The 18,805-nt window shown below is 42.2% G+C and overlaps 2 protein-coding genes across 4 annotated transcripts in view; one reads left to right on the top strand and one right to left on the bottom strand.

The window, feature by feature from the left end:
- Positions 1-4: 4 nt before the first annotated feature.
- Positions 5-11,717, bottom strand: THOC7 (THO complex subunit 7). Of its 2 annotated transcripts, none has more exons than XM_053378315.1 (8): positions 11,613-11,717; positions 9,762-9,879; positions 6,683-6,810; positions 4,161-4,247; positions 3,175-3,232; positions 1,706-1,772; positions 711-780; positions 5-287 (listed from the first exon to the last, which is right to left on the bottom strand). In XM_053378315.1, exons 1-8 carry the CDS (start codon positions 11,629-11,631, stop codon positions 220-222), a joined length of 615 nt encoding a protein of 204 aa, XP_053234290.1. In that variant the 5' UTR covers positions 11,632-11,717; the 3' UTR covers positions 5-219. The 2 variants fall into 2 exon arrangements, with proteins under 2 accessions (XP_053234290.1, XP_053234288.1); XM_053378313.1 differs by lacking the exon at positions 11,613-11,717 and adding an exon at positions 10,992-11,115.
- ATXN7 (ataxin 7) overlaps positions 11,666-18,805 on the top strand; it is a 93,882-nt gene continuing 86,742 nt past the window's right edge. Inside the window, exon 1 of one of the 2 annotated variants that reach the window (XM_053378309.1) lies at positions 11,666-11,760. The gene's annotated coding sequence lies outside the window, so the exon portion shown is untranslated. Of the gene's footprint in view, positions 11,761-11,905; positions 12,044-18,805 lie in introns of those variants that run through there. The other variant, XM_053378308.1, reaches the window with a different exon arrangement.

The raw sequence follows: 18,805 nt of genomic DNA, 5'->3' as shown, positions 1-18,805 counted from the left end.
GAGCTCAAAGGCTAAAGTAGTATTTTAATTCCATAATACAAAAGCAATGTGAATCTAAGACTAAGTATGTAATATCAACTATTTATTGTTATTAAAAAGACATTTCAAACATTAAGTCAAATGCATTCCAATGGAAATACAATCTAGTTTCTCAGGAGACCAAAAGAAAAAAAAAGTATCCATTGGCTTCCAGGCTTTGGAGCTATATCCAGGGTCTGTCTATTGTTTATCTGCAGATACCATTGGTGTATCTGAGGCATCTTCTGCTTCTGAAAGCTTCTCATCATCTGAAATAAATATTGTGCTTGTTGTTTAAAAACATTCACTTTAAAATGAACATAGAAAAAGTCATGCCCTATTATTTTGAGTGCTACTGAGTTGAATCTGAAAAGGTAAGTGGTCATATTGAAGCTTATGATGAAATTTAGGGGAGGACAGGAATTTGGCAAGCTGAGTGTATGAGGGAAGGAGCAACAAATAAACCTGAACCCACGCAGTAAGGAAAGTACCGTATTTTTCGCTCTATAACACGCACCCGACCATAACACGCACGTAGTTTTTAGAGGAGGAAAATCCGTAGGCATGCCACCCGTAGGCATTCCCTCCATAACACGCACAGACATTTCCCCTTACTTTCTAGGAGGAAAAAAGTGAGTGTTATGGTGCAAAAAATACGGTAAGTCATGCCTTTATATACTGAACTAACTTACTTTCCAGTGTTTGCTGAAGTTCATGGATGGTGCTCAGAAGTACATGGAACTGCTTTCGTCTCAACTCCAGCTAAAAGAAAACAAAAACAAAATCTGAAGCATATGAAATATTTCTTTTGGATTCTCTCTGTTCTGCATCAATGAATCATCATCTAAGTAAACATGTGGGTGAAGCCACAAAAATGTCAACCTACAGACCCAATTTTCATATAGTTAACATGTTCTATATAATTTCAAAGATAATTTGCCAAAGTTGAATGTTCAAAATGGCATTTTACACATGAGTAAAGCAACCAGAAGCATGGCATGCCCTATGACTCAGATTTACAGTACTCTATTTCCCCCCTCTAAAGTTCAGTTAAAGACCTTTCCAAGAAAACAGACAATAGGTTCATGACCCTTTATTGTATTGATAGTTTTCGCTTGCTCGTTTGGTACATTGACAGGAAATTTTATGAGTGCATTACGTTTGTCACATAAATACATACTTTCCCCCCTCCACAGCAAATGAAAATCTATGTTTTAACATTATTTTCTTCTTCAAGGTTCTTAGCATGAAGAAAGTATGATATTACCTGCAATGTATTTTAAATGCAACATTTCTTGTAGCCTATGTTATGGTTTAGAAAAGTACAGAATTTATATTTCTCTACTAGCCCCCCCCCCTATTTCTTGAAGCATGTAAAAGCTTCTACCAGCTTCCCTTCACATCCATGGAGGAGGCAGACCAGTCCTGATTGGCTCTCCCTAGCTAGGCTGAATAGGTTGGCTTATCTAGAACAGGCATAGGGAAACTTTTTGGCCCCAAAGGTCAGATTCTTATCAGGATCTGCCTTGCAGGCCAAATTTGACAGGTGGGCAGGGCTAAAATATTAACGAAAACACAAAATATTTTGTTTAAAAAAGCTTATAAATGTTACACTGGTCAGTACGGAATTACCCATACAGCATTTCCTTGTAAAATAATAATAAGAAAAAAAATCAGCAAAACTTACTTTGTCTTCTACATTTTCTTTGATATGGGAGAGATGCTGAAGTTCTTTCCCCAGAGCTTCTAACTGCCTGAAAAGAGATTTAGCATACTGCCATTGAAGACACCTTATCTTTGTTTTGCACTATTTATTAATAATTCCATTTATAACTCAACTTTCAACCTGAAGTTTTTCATCATTTATATTATGCTCTTCAATTGCCCAGTGGTTCCCAGAGCAGCTTACACAAATAATAGCGGCAGCTAAAAAAGCCAATGAAATTCTGGGCTGCATCAATAGGAGTATAGCATCTAGATCAAGGGAAGTAATAGTGCCACTGTATTCCGCTCTGGTCAGACCTCACCTGGAGTACTGTGTCCAGTTCTGGGCGCCACAGTTCAAGAAGGACACTGACAAACTGGAACGTGTCTAGAGGAGGGCAACCAAAATGGTCAAAGGCCTGGAAACGATGCCTTATGAGGAATGGCTAAGGGAGCTGGGCATGTTTAGCCTGGAGAAGAGGAGGTTAAGGGGTGATATGATAGCCATGTTCAAATATATAAAAGGATGTCACATAGAGGAGGGAGAAAGGTTGTTTTCTGCTGCTCCAGAGAAGCGGACACGGAGCAATGGATCCAAACTACAAGAATGAAGATTCCACCTAAACATTAGGAAGAACTTCCTGACAGCAAGAGCTGTTCGACAGTGGAATTTGCTGCCAAGGAGTGTGGTGGAGTCTCCTTCTTTGGAGGTCTTTAAGCAGAGGCTTGACAACCATATGTCAGGAGTGCTCTGATGGTGTTTCCTGCTTGGCAGGGGGTTGGACTCGATGGCCCTTGTGGTCTCTTCCAACTCTATGATTCTATGATTCTATGATACAAAAGCACGTGCACTTAAAACAGTGCAAAACGATGTAAGATAGAGGAGTCATTTTTAAGACGCCCGGGAAGTAAAAAGACACTGAGAAGAAAGCAAACCCTCACCAGGCATGACTTTGGGAACCACATTCTGAAGGGTACCACAACTGAGATGGACCTATTTCCTAGCATCAGCTCCATCTCTGCTTGTGGTGTTGGCAGCCTAGAAATGCTACAAGGGCACATTTGTGTGGGAGAAGCTACCTAGGTTCCAAGTCACTTAGAATAATTCAAACCAGCAGACAGAATTGTGCCAGGGAAGATGTCCAGCAGGCATGGAGAAATCCCAGAAACATCACCTTTACAGAAAAAGCACAGTCTAATTCTGCTGCCTTGAATGAACACCCAAATGCAGCGTTAACTGGACTATGCCACTCTGCATGATCACAGTGACTGTAATTAGAATTACTTACTAAATCTAGGCATATTCTGTACAGGTGAACATTTTGTGCGAGTTTCTGTGGTGCACTTTCAGATAATACCACCATATTGTTTTAATTACAGTGACTGCTAGCTTTCAGATGCTCTGATAAATTATTATCACAGTTTCATTTCAGGTGTTAGACCCATACTTACTTGAGTGTTTCATGCCTATCTGGATGATGCTGTATTACTTTAGCCAAAGCATCATATTCTGAAAGAATAAAAGATTATAAGCATCATATCTGACTTTATTCCAGTTTCACAAAGTAAGAGTGTAATTTCACTAAGTTTTAAATTTTTGATTATAACTTGGCCCATTCTCAAACTTTCAGACTAGAAACAATTAAAAGTATAAGAAATATAATTAAAACAATATAACTGGGATGAGAGGTGAATGAATGCTCTGTTGCTTGGCATTTGCACAGCCTCAACCTTAACTCGGTACCAAACATCTCAGTGTTTGCCCATGTGATGATGATGATGATGATGATAATTTTATTGTTTAGACCATGTCCATCTGGCTGGGTTTCCCCAGCCACTCTGGGCGGCTTCCAGCAAAATATAAAAAAATAATAATCTGTCAGACATTATAAACTTCCCTGAACAGGGCTGCCTTCAGATGTGATACTGGCTTGCCCACTTCTTTATCAGTCTCCCTTCTGAAAAGAAATCTGCCTAGTTCATAACACACATTCACCAGAGGGATGGGTATGATGTCTCTACTCCTTTCACCCATTCCTGTAGCTTACAATCACAGGATCCACACCACCCTCTCTCACATAGGGGAGACATGTTTTAACCCATCTATTAGTACAGATTTCCAGCAAACCAGAATGACAAACACAGGATTGAAACATGGATTGCGATCATGATTTGTGGGAAACCACACTTCGAGTAAGACATTATTTCCACTCATGTCACAAGGAAATGCAACAAAAGGGCAGGCACTTTATGCTTTAAGTTCAAGTCTAAGGAGTGACTGACAGCATAGGCAATATTTATTTCTAAACGAGATCTTTCATAACAAGTGAAAATAATCATGGCAAGTTAGAGAAGGCTTGTCATATGCATCAAATCACTAATGTTACATGCCCCTTCATATAAAACTAGCAATTACTAACTGCAAAATAAATAGTTACCTTGGCGATTTTTTCGTATTCTTTTTGCCTGAAGAATCTGCTTTTTGCACTCTGCAATTTTCTCATGTGCTGCAGCTATGTTATTTTCTTCCAGAAGAATAAAATAAAAAAACAATTTGACACAAATCTATAAATGTCACAATGCCTATTTATTAAAATTCGAAAACTTGTACTGTTAAGTGGCAACATTACATAAAACATCTGGCTTTCAGGTTTCATCTCTAGTCATTGTGAATAGGTCCATAAATCACAATACATTGTGTATTCTAATACTGTAATTACTGTCAGAGTGCTCAGAATGCAGATCTTCTGAAATAAATATTTCTGTAGATATACCAGACAAATAAAAGATCCATTTCTAGTACGCTCCATGAAATCTGATCTGTTTACTGGCCAACTTTTTTGATGTGGAGCTAGGATTATTATTCATTTTATTTAAAATATTTCTATGACACTCTATAGCCATGTTCTCAGGGAAACTTACGAGGAGGTAAGAGATTTGTAAATAAAACAAATGAATAGCAAAACATACAAAAGCAGCACCATGTAGCAGTGCCAGAATAATCATAATCAGAAATGGAATACAGTGGTACCTCGGGTTAAGTACTTAATTCGTTCCGGAGGTCCGTTCTTAACCTGAAAGTGTTCTTAACCTGAAGCACCACTTTAGCTAATGGGGCCTCCTGCTGCTGCCGTGTGATTTCTGTTCTCATCCTGAAGCAAAGTTCTTAACCCGAGGTACTATTTCTGGGTTAGTGGAGTCTGTAACCTGAAGCGTCTGTAACCTGAAGCATCTGTAACCCGAGGTACCACTGTAGATTGAAAGGCCATGGAAAACAAAGAAGCGTTTGACATCAAAGCAGCTGCCCATGGAGGGGGCATTTCATAGCCAAAATGCCACCAATGAAAAGGCCAATAACCTCCAGTATCTCCCCCAGCAGGTGCTCCTTGCGAAAGCTTCAGAAGTTTTTAAGTTTGGTAAGACACATGTGGAGAGAGGGGATTCTTCAGGTACCCTAGTCCTAAACCATGAAGGTCTTAAAAGGTCAAAACCAGCACTCCGCCTTGGGCTCTGAAACGGACTGGGAGCTCAGAAATGGAAGCTGGCAAAGCAGTGGTCTGATACAGTCATATTTCTCAGTCCCAGTTACTAATCTTGGAGCTTACAGAGGTTTCAAGACAGTCTTCCGTGGCAGTCCCACATGCAACACCTTGCAGTAGTCCAAATGGGAGGTTACCAAGGCAGGGATAATGGAAGCCAGGTTATTCCCATCCAGGTAGGATCATATCAGGTGCAGCAGCCTAAGTTGCTAAATGGCTATAGAGACAACATGAGTTTTCAGCAGGCTGGACTGATTTAAATCAATGGTTTAATTCAAGCTTCCTATTGGTACTTCTTCTAAACAAGTGTGCAAATCTGACCACTAAATCATGCTAAGTTGCATGCTTTACAACCAGCCCTTGCATCTATTTGTCACATTGCATTTATTTTTTCCGTACTCCCCTGTTTTACCTATAGAGGGAATGTCTTTAAAAAGTACTCCCCTATAGGGACTTTCTTATGACTGACTCCCATGACAGTTTGTGAGGTTAACAGTTCAATCCTGTCCATGTTTACTGAAAAGTGCTTCAGTTTGCCTCGGCCCAGCCTCACAAAAAAGAAGCAAACAAAAATGAACTCACAGTGACTGATATGCTATTTTTATCAGGTCTGTGTTTGACAGGAAAAGGGTAAATATTCACATTTAAGAAATTATCAAACTGATTTTTCATTTACAAAGCAAGCCTCCTTCAGCACTACGTCTGGTAGGACACATTGACTCCGCTTAGTGATTATCTGCAGGGCTAAGACAGCCTTGTGAATAAGCTCACAGAAATCACTGGCTTCCTAGGGACTAGCAGAGGAGGGATGGCTTTTCTATGCTGGATGAGAACTCCATCCCTCCTCCACCAGTTCGCTCACTCACCTGTTTGCATATCCTCTTATGGCTATCAGGCCTGTGCTTAAATACAAAGGTGGGTTAACATGCATATGAAACAAAATCTTGTTTTAAAAAAATGTTTTATCCACCCTCGTCTCCAATGGCAAGGATGAATCAAGAAGCCCTCCAGACTATGTACCTGAGCATTCAGAGTACCATTGGGGAACTTGTAGCTCTCCACATGTCAACTGACAAGAACTCCTCTATCTGCTCCAGCCAGCACAACTAGTGGTCAAGGATAATGAGAGTTTAAGTCCAACAACATCTGGAGGGTCACAGGTTTACCCCCCAACCCCACAGGAGTGCAACCCTCTTCAGGACAGGGAGAATACCACCCATCTGAGTAGATGAACCACCTGCTAACCATACCTCTGCCTTATCTCGACTGAGCTGGCAGTTTCAGGTTTCAGTTTATAAAATGGAAAGAACTGCGCTGTGGCAAGAATGGATTGCTTTTTGCGTAATTATATTATATAAAACAATTATATCACCATTGTTTATTGTATGACGACAATATTCAGTCGGAAATCCAGTATTTACCTATATCTTTGTAGATTTTTTCGTAGTTCTCCATTTCTCTGAGGTTCATATCATACACAAGCAAGGTTTTCCCCATCGAAAATTCACACTGTGACAGAGTGCTCAGCATGCGTTGGTACTGGGTGTAGCTGAAAAGGTATTATGCATTTCAATAATTTAATATCTCATGGACATACAATGATTCTCGGGAGCTCAATGCTGAATTGAAGCCTGATGCAAATCAATACAAATTAATTTTTTTGTGTGTATTTAAGGGCTCCCACAGCTACTTTCAAAGCTACCTGCTCTTAGTGGTGTTTTTCTGGCATTTATAATCACCATAATAGAGTCACTATATATAAAAAGAACATTTGTTGTAAAGCTGATCCCTTACACTCCTAATATGTGTCTATTATTACAGCTATCAAATTGTCATTCTGTAAATGCACAGGTTAACTGATATCAATTAGTTGCAAGGAGGGAATGCATACAAAAGGAGGAGGTAGGCTTCCTTTAACCAACATCTGAGCAATGCAGAATAGTCAGGAGGAGGGAGATGCCAAGAAGACGTAAAGCAGCTGCCTAAATCATTGTGTTGGCTATTAATAAGGGTAAAACAGGCATTGCACAGTATTCTTCTGTGTAATCCTTTAGACTAAAGTTTACACAAAGGTAAGATGCAGCCATTGGTTCTGTTCTAAAAGGGTGGGATGAGGCTGAGGAGACAAACTTAACCCCACTTACCTGCTAGTAAGCCCCATTGAATTCTACAGGATGTACTTCAGAGTATGCATGGTTAAGGTTGAGGCCTTGGTTATTGAAAAGCCCAGAGCAGGTGCTATAGATGTATTAATTTAAACAATGTGAAGCAGCACCCCCAACATCAGTCTGTTATTGGGGTGGGGGGGAAAGGGGGGAAATCCACATTTCTAACTAAGTTCCCTAATTGCTGCTAGTATCAGCTTCAAAACAGCAAGGAAAGCTGATTTTTACGGTAATCAAACTGTATACCTTAAACTGTTTACTTCAGACATAAATGGGGCCACAGTAAATAGTCTGAGGTTTAAATGCTCCTAGAATCTCAATCTTAAGGGAAATAAGCAGAGCTAATAAAAAGATGATAGCAGTCCTTGAGCACTGTGCGAAATGCAAATGTATTTAAATTGAATAGTGCAAGTGATTAAAATCTGGATGAGAAATCAGCAACAAAAAGCTCACTACATCACTTGACAGACCTAAGATGTTTATACTTCTAATTCTAAATGGATTTGCACCGCTTGTACTTCTAGAAGTGTGAATACAACTTCCTGATCCAGAATCCTTGGGCTTGTGGAAGATTCATCAAATAATAATGACTAAAATTAATTTTACATACTATCCTGTCCTTTGCCCTCTGTACTATATCTATTACTTATGTATGGATCACGATTCACCAGAAAGAGTCCAGGGCACTGTACACCAAACATATAAACAAAATTCAACTAAACAAAAAACATATATACACTAAAAAAAGGCAACAAACAAATTAAAACAGAATGCACACATTGCTGATGTGGTGGACACCTCTTATTTATCGAAGCATGAAGGCCTTGACAAAGAGAAATGTTTCCCTTGGCATCTGTAACCCAACAACATGGGAGACCATCACACCTCTAAGGGGAGATCAATCCAGAGCCAGAATATCCTTCCACACATCCTTTTCCCACAAAAGTCTGGTATTTCGGAGCACTTTGGAAAAATGGCTATAGTCCAGTTTAGAAATACTTTTTCTGATAAAACCATTCCATCTCAAGCAAAGCTTGTTTCAGACCAGTGTTGCCTGCCTGCCCCTTCATATTTTAGCATGTGAGTGATAGCCTTGGAAGTTCCTGTTCGAAAGCAATAATGCCACATCCAGCCCACATGGAATGGATGGCATAGATAGCGGCATTGGGAAAAGTTATCCTGTCATTCACTTTTTCTTGAAAGAAGAGATGAACTCCAATGCTAAACAGAAAGAACATACAGCCTTCAAGAGCTGTATCAACGGGATAAAAAGAACACGAAGGCTTGCTTTAAAGGAGCATGAGTGTGTATCCTTGATGCTGTTCGCCTTTACAGAAAACAAACACAAAAAACAAAGCTAAGTGAGTGTTCCTATGTAACAGTGAAACACTTTAAGGGAGCAATCCTATACACAAGAAACTGGCATGAAGCAAATTGGTGCAAATTAAGCTGATATAAAGTTATACCAAACTCCTTTCAGCAGCAGGCCTCCTGCTGGTTGAACTGGTTTGAGCTCTGGCAAAGGAAAAACAAGCCTTGTAGGTACACCACCCTTTTGCCAGCTTAATTTAGCCTAGATGAGGGAGTTAAGAGGGCATAGCCTGACCGTGCCAGACAGCTCTGAAGGAAGTCATTTGGACGGCACACAACACAGCTATGCATTTACTTTACTAAAAGGATTGTGTTTGAAGACTCTCAGTGTTTTTGTTTAAGGTCAGTTGATCAATACACCTTTCCAGGGCAAACAATTTCGCCCATTTCATACTGATCACCAGCTGCTATAAAACCCAGCTGCCAAAAACATTCCCACTATTAGAGTGGGTGTTCAACAGAATATACTTGAAATTGACAAGTAATTAAAGAACTGATGTATCATAGCTGGATTTCAATTGTTTACACTTCACTATAGTATTTAGACTGTTTAAATATTTGTTTTCCCAAAAGACACTTTCAAACTCTGAAATTTGGATGCAGTCGTACCTTGGAAGTCAAACGGAATCCGTTCTGGAAGTCCATTCAACTTCCAAAATGTTTGGAAACCAAGGTGCAGCTTCTGATTGGCTGCAGGAAGCTCCTGCAGCCAATTGGAAGCTGCGGAAGCCCCATCGGACATTCGGGTTCCAAAGAATGTTCGCAAACTGGAACACTCACTTCCGAGTTTGCGGCATTTGGGAGCCAAAACGTTCGGGATCCAAGGTACGACTGCATAATGTTGTTACCAACATCTGACACTGGACACAATTCCCACATATTAAAACTAAAAGCTTTTATTTATGCAGAACTGGTGTTTGATGACCTGCTCCCACTTTCTATTTTATAGGTAAGACAGAAATACCCTTCTTCATGAGATCCGGAGTTGCACCACTTGATGAAACTCTTCACCAACAAATTAATTCGTCTGTCGTCGCCAGCACCATCTCCGTCAATCAATAGTCGTTTGCGAATAACTTCATCTAAGGCAGAAGCAATAATTTAAAATGAGCAACAATGATATGTTGGTTATTGTCACAGAAAGCAGCCATTTGATAAGGCAACTGCCCAGATCCTAAAACTGTTTACTTAAAAGTAAATACTGGTTCCAGTGGGTTTACTTAGTGAAAGTATGTATTAGGGTGAGGGGGTCTGTAAGTATATTTTGTTATCCGAAGTGCCATCCCATAGGATTACACTGGACTATTTAATTATTAGTTGATTTCATACAGTGTTTAGTCCTGAGAGACAATTCATGGATGGATTTCAAGAAACACAGATGAGGTATTTCAACACAATCCTACACATTTGAACTCAGAAATAAGACCTAGTGATTTGAATGGTGCCTATTCCCACGTAAGTGAGTACAGGATTATAGCCTGAGACTCACACAAATGTGACAATATATTATAAATTAATAGGGTTGTTGTTTTTCTAATGCAAAGAAAACTTTTATCCTCATTACAGGTATAAACAAACTTATGAAGGCGGAATTAGGAGTGGAAATGGTCAAGAAATGTTTATATCACCACAGAAATAGGTTCTGAAGCCAGAGGGTGTGTGAACAACAGGAGGTACACTGTATATAATAAGGAGGATAGCTAAATGGCCACAGCGTCAGGTCGTAAGCTTATCATTACTGACTTGGTTGTCAAAAATACATCAAAGGGGGTGGCTACAGAAGAGGAAGAAGGCTATGTTGCAAAAACAAACATACATACATTCATACAAAACCTGGAATTGAGTCGGGGGTGGGGACACAATGCACCATTGGCCTCTCAGAGCTAACCATTCTTTTAAATCACTGCCATGGGACGCAAACACAAGATGTGGGGCGAGAGGCCCTGTTACAGAAAAGCGTCATTATCTGCGGCTCACACTGTGCCCCTCGAGCGCATGTACCGAGCATACACACACGTTTTTAGCATTTGCCGTGTGAGGTCAAAATCCACACAGACCTACGCAATAAAATTCCAGTTCCTAATTTCTCGGCAGGCGAGATCTCTAGATCCTAAAACACCACAATATACATAGTTAAGCATCTTCCCCCACATTCTCCCTCTGCACCCTTTCCCACTCTGTGCCCCTCTCTCACCAAGGGCTTCCCGCCCTGGGGGTGGGGGCATAATGGCAAGATGCAGTGTTGAAAGATGCAAGTCTTCCCCGGCGCAAGAGCCGCTGCACACCGGGGCTCCCCAAATTTATTTTGGATTGGCAGCACCTGCGGCTCTGACGGTCGCCATGTGCTCAGTTGTAGGCAAACTCGCTCACCACCTCCATGCATCTTCAAGAGGGGAGGCTGGGTTGGGTTGAGGGCGAAGAGGCAGGGGCGGGGGCAGATGGGGGTCTCGCTGGCGAGGATTTAAAATGTGATGGGGGGGAGAGTGAGAGGAACCGGCATTATTATTATTATTATTATTATTAGGGGAGGAGGGGGGATCCCGCGCACGTGAAATAAAGGCTTCGCGAGGCCCCTCGCTCAGGAGCAGAAAACGAGGCTGGTGGGCGAGATCGGGCTTCTTGGGCGGGCAGGGAGGAGCGGCGGCGGCTGAGGGAAGCCGGATTGCGAAGGCCTGGGGAAAGCGAGCGCGGCGGCGGCGGCGGCGACAGGGCCCGTCCGAGGCGGCAGCGCCGCGGGGGAGAGGACCGCGAAGAGGCCGCCCCCGGTGCCGGGCCAACGCCGCGGGGTCGCTCGGCCAGCCATCCAGCCTCTTACCATCGGTGACGGCGCCCATGGCGGCGGGCGGCTGATGCAGGCGGCGGCGGCGGCGAGCGAGCGAGGTGGGTCCGGCTCAGGCGGCCGCTTCCCACAATGCAGCGGCGGCGGCGGCAGCGGCAGCAGCAGCAGCAGCGACGGCAGCCGGGTAAGCGGCGGCCATGGAGTGGGAGGAGGTGGCGTCGTCGTCGTCGTCGTCGCTGGCGGGGGCGGCCGGGGCCTGAGGAGCAGCGAGGCGGGAGAGCTTTCGGGGCAGCGGGCGGGCGGGGTGGTCGGTGGCTGGGCCGGCCGGCCGGCCAGGAAGGGGCGAGCGAGCGAGCAGGCCTGGCACGGGCGGGCAGCCGAGCGCGGGCGGCAGCGGCGGCGCAGGAGCCCCCGCCCCGCGGGCCCCGGCCTCCAGCAGCCCCTCAGCAGGGCTGCTTCCCCGCCAGGTGAGGGCGAGGCAGGCGGTGGGGTGGGGTGGGGGTGGGCGAGGGGATGGGGCTCCACCCCTCAGCCACGCTGCCCAGGGTCGTGGCCTGGTTGTTGGCCAGCAGCCACCTAACCTTTGGTGACCTTTGTGCAGCCACCCCAGCGCTGCCACAACAACCGTCTGGGCCGGCGCTATGGGCACAGCGCCCTCAGAACCGCCAAAGACCTGGGGCCGTCATCACCTGTGTCTCCTTCATGACACCCTCTGCCCCCCTGCGCTGCCCCACTTTTTCCTTCCACAGCCTCACTAGATCCGGCCTCCATGGTCGCCACCATGCTGTCGCCGCCACCGCCAGGACAGGTGTCATGCTGTCATTTCCGCCGCAATGCCCTGCACTGTTGCGCCGTGGTGTCGTGGCTTCTTTGGACAGTCTCATTGCCACCCGCTTGCTTTCTCTTCTCTTCTCTAGCGTCCTCCGCCGACCCCATTATTGCCATGCTGGTTTTACAGTCCGCTGCTGATACTGTCATGGCTGCTATATAAGAATTGCTGCCATATCTCCGTTGGTGATACCGTTCCATTGGGTTTTCCCATAGTACCGCCATCTTCTTGGCCGCTATTACCACAGCTTCTCTTGCCTCCCCCTCATCACTTCATCAGCTTGCCTGTGCCATTACAACTTTCCTTGTGGCGCCATCATTGCAGTTGCTTCCCTTGCTTCTTTCACTTTCATATCTCCCGTATCACTTTGTCCCCGTGTTTTCTCTAGGTCAGGTTTGACAACTCTTCTATTTCTCTTTACACTATTGGAGAGCCACCCCTAGCAGAATGGTACATATGTTAAGAATGCTTGATGTTGCCACCATTCCTTTTGTCCTTTGCCTTTTTGGTCATCCTTGCCATTTATCTCATTACCATACAAGAAGCCCGTCCATACTCATTACACCTTTTGCTGGTGTTTATGGCATTTTCCTTTCCAGCTCATAATTGTTGTGGCATCTGTTTTGCTTATTATTGCTTCTGAAATGTTTTGCATCATTGTTATTGTGGCCTTTGTTAGCACGGTTGACTTTCTTGATTTCATGCTTCTTAGATCTGCAAATATTTTGGGGAAACCATTTATTTCCCATTGCTTTATCTGAAAGTACTATCACAAGCTCCACGTAAATTCTTTTTGTCATTGATTTTGATGTAATCATAGAATTGTAGAGTTGGAAGGGACTCCAAGGGTCAGTTAGTCCAACCTCCTACAATGCAGGAATCTCAGCTAAAGCATCCATGTCTATGATTTTCACTATTACAGTACTAAAGTAGTTGTTTCTGCTCTCTTTGACATTCTTCCAACAGTGATAAGTATGTCATTCTGAGCTCCTTTGATGGGAATATCTCTTGCCCTGATCCATTTGTGAAGTCATACAGTAGATTTGCTGTTTGCTCGTGTTATAGTCTTAGCTTTTGTTGTTTGATACATCACTATTGCAGTTTTTCTTTTCTACTTCCCTTGTTCATGTTTGCTACATTTGATTCTGTTGCCGTCATGGTACACGTTGATGGATCATGATGCTTGGCCAAGCTCCTATTACCACTCTATAACAACTGAAGAGCAACAGTGCCATACTATTGGTAAATTCAAACAATAGGAGAGTATTTGACCACAAAATTATTCTTCCTCTTGTTTGTTGTCCTGAGGGAAGTCGGAGCATGTCAAACTGACAAGATAGCTCAGTGGCAGGATATCTTTAACTCACTCCATTGAATACAGTCCTCTTGCCTTGGTTGTGTTCTTAAGCTGAAAGCAGTCTAAAGTACGTCTGGATTCCGAAATTCACTTTTCTGTATTCAGATTTTGGGCTAATACTAAACACGAACTGGCAGAAACAGAACCTTGGATGTCAGATGTTCTGTTTTGGCTATCTGATTACACATGGTTAGTGGCTAATCCACATCAGGAACTGTATCAGTAAATTCTGTGTGAATTTGGAAGAAGAGTGACTTGGTGTAAGCATAGCTGCTTTCATATTTATATCGGTCTTTAGGACTTCACTTACTGCTTCCCGACAATTTAAGTATCAGCTGCTGACAGTGGAATGAGGAATGGTGTTCATGCTGAGAGGTGTAAGGAAAAGAAGCAGAGGTATATTTTGTTTTAGTTGTGTTCTTATTGGTCTCCCTGTTCTTCAGAGCAACTGCCTCTGGACCCAGTCAAAGCTCCTGCTGTGGTTTAGAGGTGAGAACGTGGGGGAGAGAGAGTGAGTTATGGTAATGTATGGAAAGAAAAAAGAAATTAAAGGAGTAGTGAAGCTACAGAAGCACTGTAGGGTGCTATAGTCCGTAGGAGGACAGACCCTGAAAACTGCAGTGATGTTAGTGAAAGCTGTAGGCCTATAGAACCACAGGCTTTGATATTGCAGAGATCATGAGCTGTACCATATGGGATCTATTTATTTTTTCAGGCAAAACATGTCTCAAATGTTTGAATGTCTGGCCAGCATGTTTCATCTTCTTTTTCAGTAATTCCATTTCTCAGTTTCTTCCTTACATTGTAAAATGCATTAATCCATTTCTCACATAGTCAGAATATTTGTTTTCCTTTGCAGGGCCTTTACGTTATTTTGACAGTATCAATAAATGATTTACAATGTTCTGAACAATGATCTGAAGAACATGAAGGTGCAATAGTTTCTAATTCGTCCTCCTTTGAATGTGAACTGGCTTAGGGATTCATTTTGAACTTGAAGATAACCTCTGGTAGAAACAGGAAATGTTTTACAAGATTAGTCCAGTGGTTTGGTCAATCTTATATGCCCTTGTGCTCATTGAAATTTTACTAGCCATCACAAGTATGTTCTAAGCTGCAAATGTAAAACTGCTTCTTAATTTGCAGATCTCATTAGGACAAAGAGAGCTCAGTAGTGTTGGGGTTATATTTTAGGGTTTCAGCTTTTAGCAAATCGTTCAGAGGGAAATTGCATCCTAACCCCCCAAAATCATCTGTAGTTTTGTATATGCTATCCTTTTGAGAGGTGACAATATTACAAACACGTTGCTTTGGTGTATCTAAACAATGCATATTTTGTGAGTCAGCGCTGAAATCCAGTCTGAAGTGGCAATATTCCTATTGATTACTGCAGAGACCCTTAAGTCCCTTAAGTAAAGTAATTTACTTCAGAGAGTCCTGTTTACTTCAGTTAGGGCTGCTGTGCATTAAACTTTCAGGGTTAAGACCCAAAGTCCCCATCTACACATTTACTTCTTATCAAACACCATCTGATTTAATATTTATGCTTGCTAATACAGATTAGAATCATTGGGTTGGAGGGGACCTTTTAGGTTATCTTGTTCAACTCCTGCTTGATACAGGAATTGCCATTTCATCTTGACTACAAACTGGGAGCAGGGCAAAATGCAACCTTATCGTTCCTGGAAGCCTAGCCATCCTGATTGTAACAATTTCCGGAAGAGTATATCTGTGTTGTTTTTTGTTGCAAGAGACTTAAGGATTGTATTGACTCTTAGCTGGTAACACTGAATATTTTCTTCTTCCTGTGACGATGTGGAACAACTGATTTGCTTAAGTGAGCTGCATTGGTTTTATTAAGCTTATTCCTTGTCCTTATAGACACCTCTGGTGTGGTGTACCTTGAACACTCCAATTGTGTAGTGCATTATCGGCATGATGTGGGCTACTTAATATATTTTGGATAGCAGATACTGCTTCTAGTTCTTTCTATGTTTGAATTAGACAGGTTGAGCATTATGTGATTCAGGGTGGTACTGGCTTAGATTGTCAACCTTCTGCTCTACCCGTGACAGTGTTGTTGTATAATAGGCAAAAAATTCCACAGGTGAGGTGCATTTCCATGCTTTTGAATTTTGTTTTGTTTTTCTGCAGCAGCCCAGAAAAAAGTGGGAAGCCCTAACAGAAGCACTAAAAGAAATGCATATTCTGCGTAAATGATTGCAGGAAAAATACAAATGTAGAGGGGGAGATATAATTGCAAAGCAATCAAGGAGTTCCTTAGTCTTAACTATGAATTCTGCCTACTTTCAGTGCCATTCTTAGCCAGTGTTAATCACAGAGGTGAGTATAAATGGGGCCACATTTGGAGAAGGGGACAGCCCCTAAGTTAGTAATCATATTTCTGGTGTATTACCAGCCAATACTTGATGTAAATTGCTAGTTGCCGGTGGCAAGTAATGAACAGTCTTTAAGCTGGGAAAGTCCACAAACATTTATCCTTCTTCCTTGTAAGTGATTAACAAATGATTAACACTGATACATGTATGTGGTTAGGCAGGCAAGAAAAATAAGTATGTATTTTGGATTTCAGTTCTGTAATCATTCTTTTAATATGTCCCCATTACAATGCGAGTTGCTTGATTTTTATTTATAACACACACACACTGCTTTTTGTAATAACTGCCTTTGAAATCCCAACAAAATAGAATAATATAATAGCAAATAAGAATAGTATCATTAAAACATTGTTAACAGTAGCAAATACTGAGCAGGAGCCAAAACCAATCTCAAAACCCTTAAAAGCCTGGGGAAACATCATCAACCAAAAGTTTTTAGTGTCATCTAATATAAATCTGATTTGATGCCAAGAGAGTAAATAAGGGGGCAGAATTCCAGCAGTGAGATGTCACTGCCTAAAAGACCCTCTCTCTGATAGGACACGATCATTTCATCTCAAATGAGGTAATTAGAGATGAACTGCTAATGATAGTCAGGTTGTTATAAAGTGTTCATTTTGAGCCAGGGATCACCCCAGTTTAAACCATGGAAACTGTTTTTAGTTCCAGGAATATGAGATGTAAGAACATCACATATTTCAGTGCATAGTAACTACATTATTCCCAACATGTTAGTTGTGGTAGGCTTTCCCATTCTTTGTGTGTGACTTCGGAGCAGGCTTAAGTTCTAGTTCTCACTTTGGAAGTTTAGCCCCCTGTGTACATAATGAAGTTGCGTTAATCTGAGTCACACCATTGATTCATGTACCCGTACAACACACTCAAGCTAGTACTGACTCCCCAGAGTCATAGATGGAGGTCTCCCAGCCTTGTTCCCTGATATCCTTGTAACTGGAGAAGCAGAGATTGAAATAATAGATGTAGAAGGGAAGTAACTAAGCAAAAGCAAAATGATAACCTCAACTAGAATGTTGTATCCTAATAGAAAACTCTACATAGAAATATTCAGTCTGTCATCTGTCCCTGTAATTTTTCTGTTTAAAGATTCATTGGTAGTAAGCTGCACTTCTATATATACTTAACCTGAGAATAAAACCCCTTGAACTCACAGGTGTTTCTGAGCAGACATGCTTCAGATTGCTTTGTTAACTTGTTCTTCCTGAGCAACTATTCATACTTTTCAGAGCGCTCATTTGTAAGTTAGACAGGAAGAACACAGATATCCTCATCCTGAAGATGGACATATTGAATTGCAGTAGCTGGTAGGAGAAGCTTCATCATGCTGCTAGGCTTTCCCCTAACTGCTTTATGTCTCAGGGGCAACCTTTACTTGAAATGGAATTTGCCACTGCCTGTGTTCAACCTCTGATAATTTGTTTGAAAATGATGTGTTTTGCTTGGCAAGTTTCCTCTTTTTATCTGTAGTCCCCTATCAGGCCTCCATTAAATATGTCCAGCTGATTCTGCTTCTCCCTCCCTTGTCTGTTGCCATTAAGTGGGACCCAAATATTTACCTTGCAGGGAAAGGAGGGTTGATTATACATGGGATCTAGTCACAATACTGGATGGTTGATCTTGAGACAACTGTCAGGTGACTGCAGAGGAAGAAAGTGCAAAGGATAGCTGCTACCACATAGTGTCTCTTTCTGTCTTTTTAGTTTGATAACTAGGTTCTTCACTGGCAGGTTAGCCTAGAGTACATGCTGAGAGGCTGCAGGAGCCTCTGCTTTGGTCATATGATGCCTAAGAAATGTTTCACATAAATATTGTGGTCTCATTTTGGCCCCCAACCACAAGAGCTAAAAGTTTACTTAAATTAATAGGCTGTAACAATGAGAATTTTAGTTTCAGTTGTTGCCGTGGTGAGAATTACAGTTGTACATTCTCAGTTGCTTCATGCAAGCCTTGTGAAATCAGAGGAGCTCTCGCACAGCAGCAATCCTTCATGAATTGTACCTGCAGCAATTAGGATCTTCTGTGCCTGCTTTAACATTTTTTTTATAAAAAATAAAAAATAAGGTAAACCCTGTAATTATTTTAGTGCTATTTATGAAGCGCTCCTTTATTGTTCTCTTAGAGAATAACAAGGTGTGTCATGCTGCAATATCGCCACTGTCAAGTGTGTTTCAAAAATTAGGTTTGGGTCTCATCCTGAGGAACTGACTGTCCTAGAATGACACACGCTTGTTTAGTGTCTCATCATATTATACTCTCGTGAGGAAAGTTTCACTCTTCTAGATAAGAGGAATATTCAGTTTAATCATTGTCTTTCTTTATGGATAGACTAAACATAAGCTCAGCTTCTCCATGACATCCGAATAAGGAGAGGTTGTGCAAGCTCTGTACAAGTGTCTTCATGCGGTGGTGGACTGGATGAGGGCCAGTAAACTAAATTTCAATCCTGGGAAGGTGGAGTTTCTGTTGGTAGGTGGTTCCCATCTTTGGAAGACTGGCCAGTTGCCTGTTCTGGCGGTTGTTGCACTCCCTTTAGAGGAGCAGGTACGCAGCTTGGGGGGGGGGTACTCTTGGATATATATGTTTGTCACTAGAGGCCCAGTGACCTCAATGACGAGGAGTGCCTTTT

This window comes from Podarcis raffonei, chromosome 2, assembly GCF_027172205.1.
Source record: "Podarcis raffonei isolate rPodRaf1 chromosome 2, rPodRaf1.pri, whole genome shotgun sequence".
NCBI lineage: Eukaryota > Metazoa > Chordata > Lepidosauria > Squamata > Lacertidae > Podarcis > Podarcis raffonei.
This window is presented reverse-complemented; position numbering and strand designations above follow the sequence as displayed.

Bases quoted from the DNA above. Each gene is read 5' to 3' on its own strand.
- THOC7 (XM_053378313.1), bottom strand. From the start codon at position 11,022: ATGCCCCCACCCCCAGGGCGGGAAGCCCTTG. The intron at 9,880-10,991 runs GTGAGAGAGGGG...CTTCTGCCTTAG, and splicing joins CCCAGGGCGGGAAGCCCTTG to ATGAAGTTATTCGCAAACGA. The intron at 781-1,705 runs GTAAGTTTTGCT...GTTTTCTTTTAG, and splicing joins AAGAAAATGTAGAAGACAAA to CTGGAGTTGAGACGAAAGCA.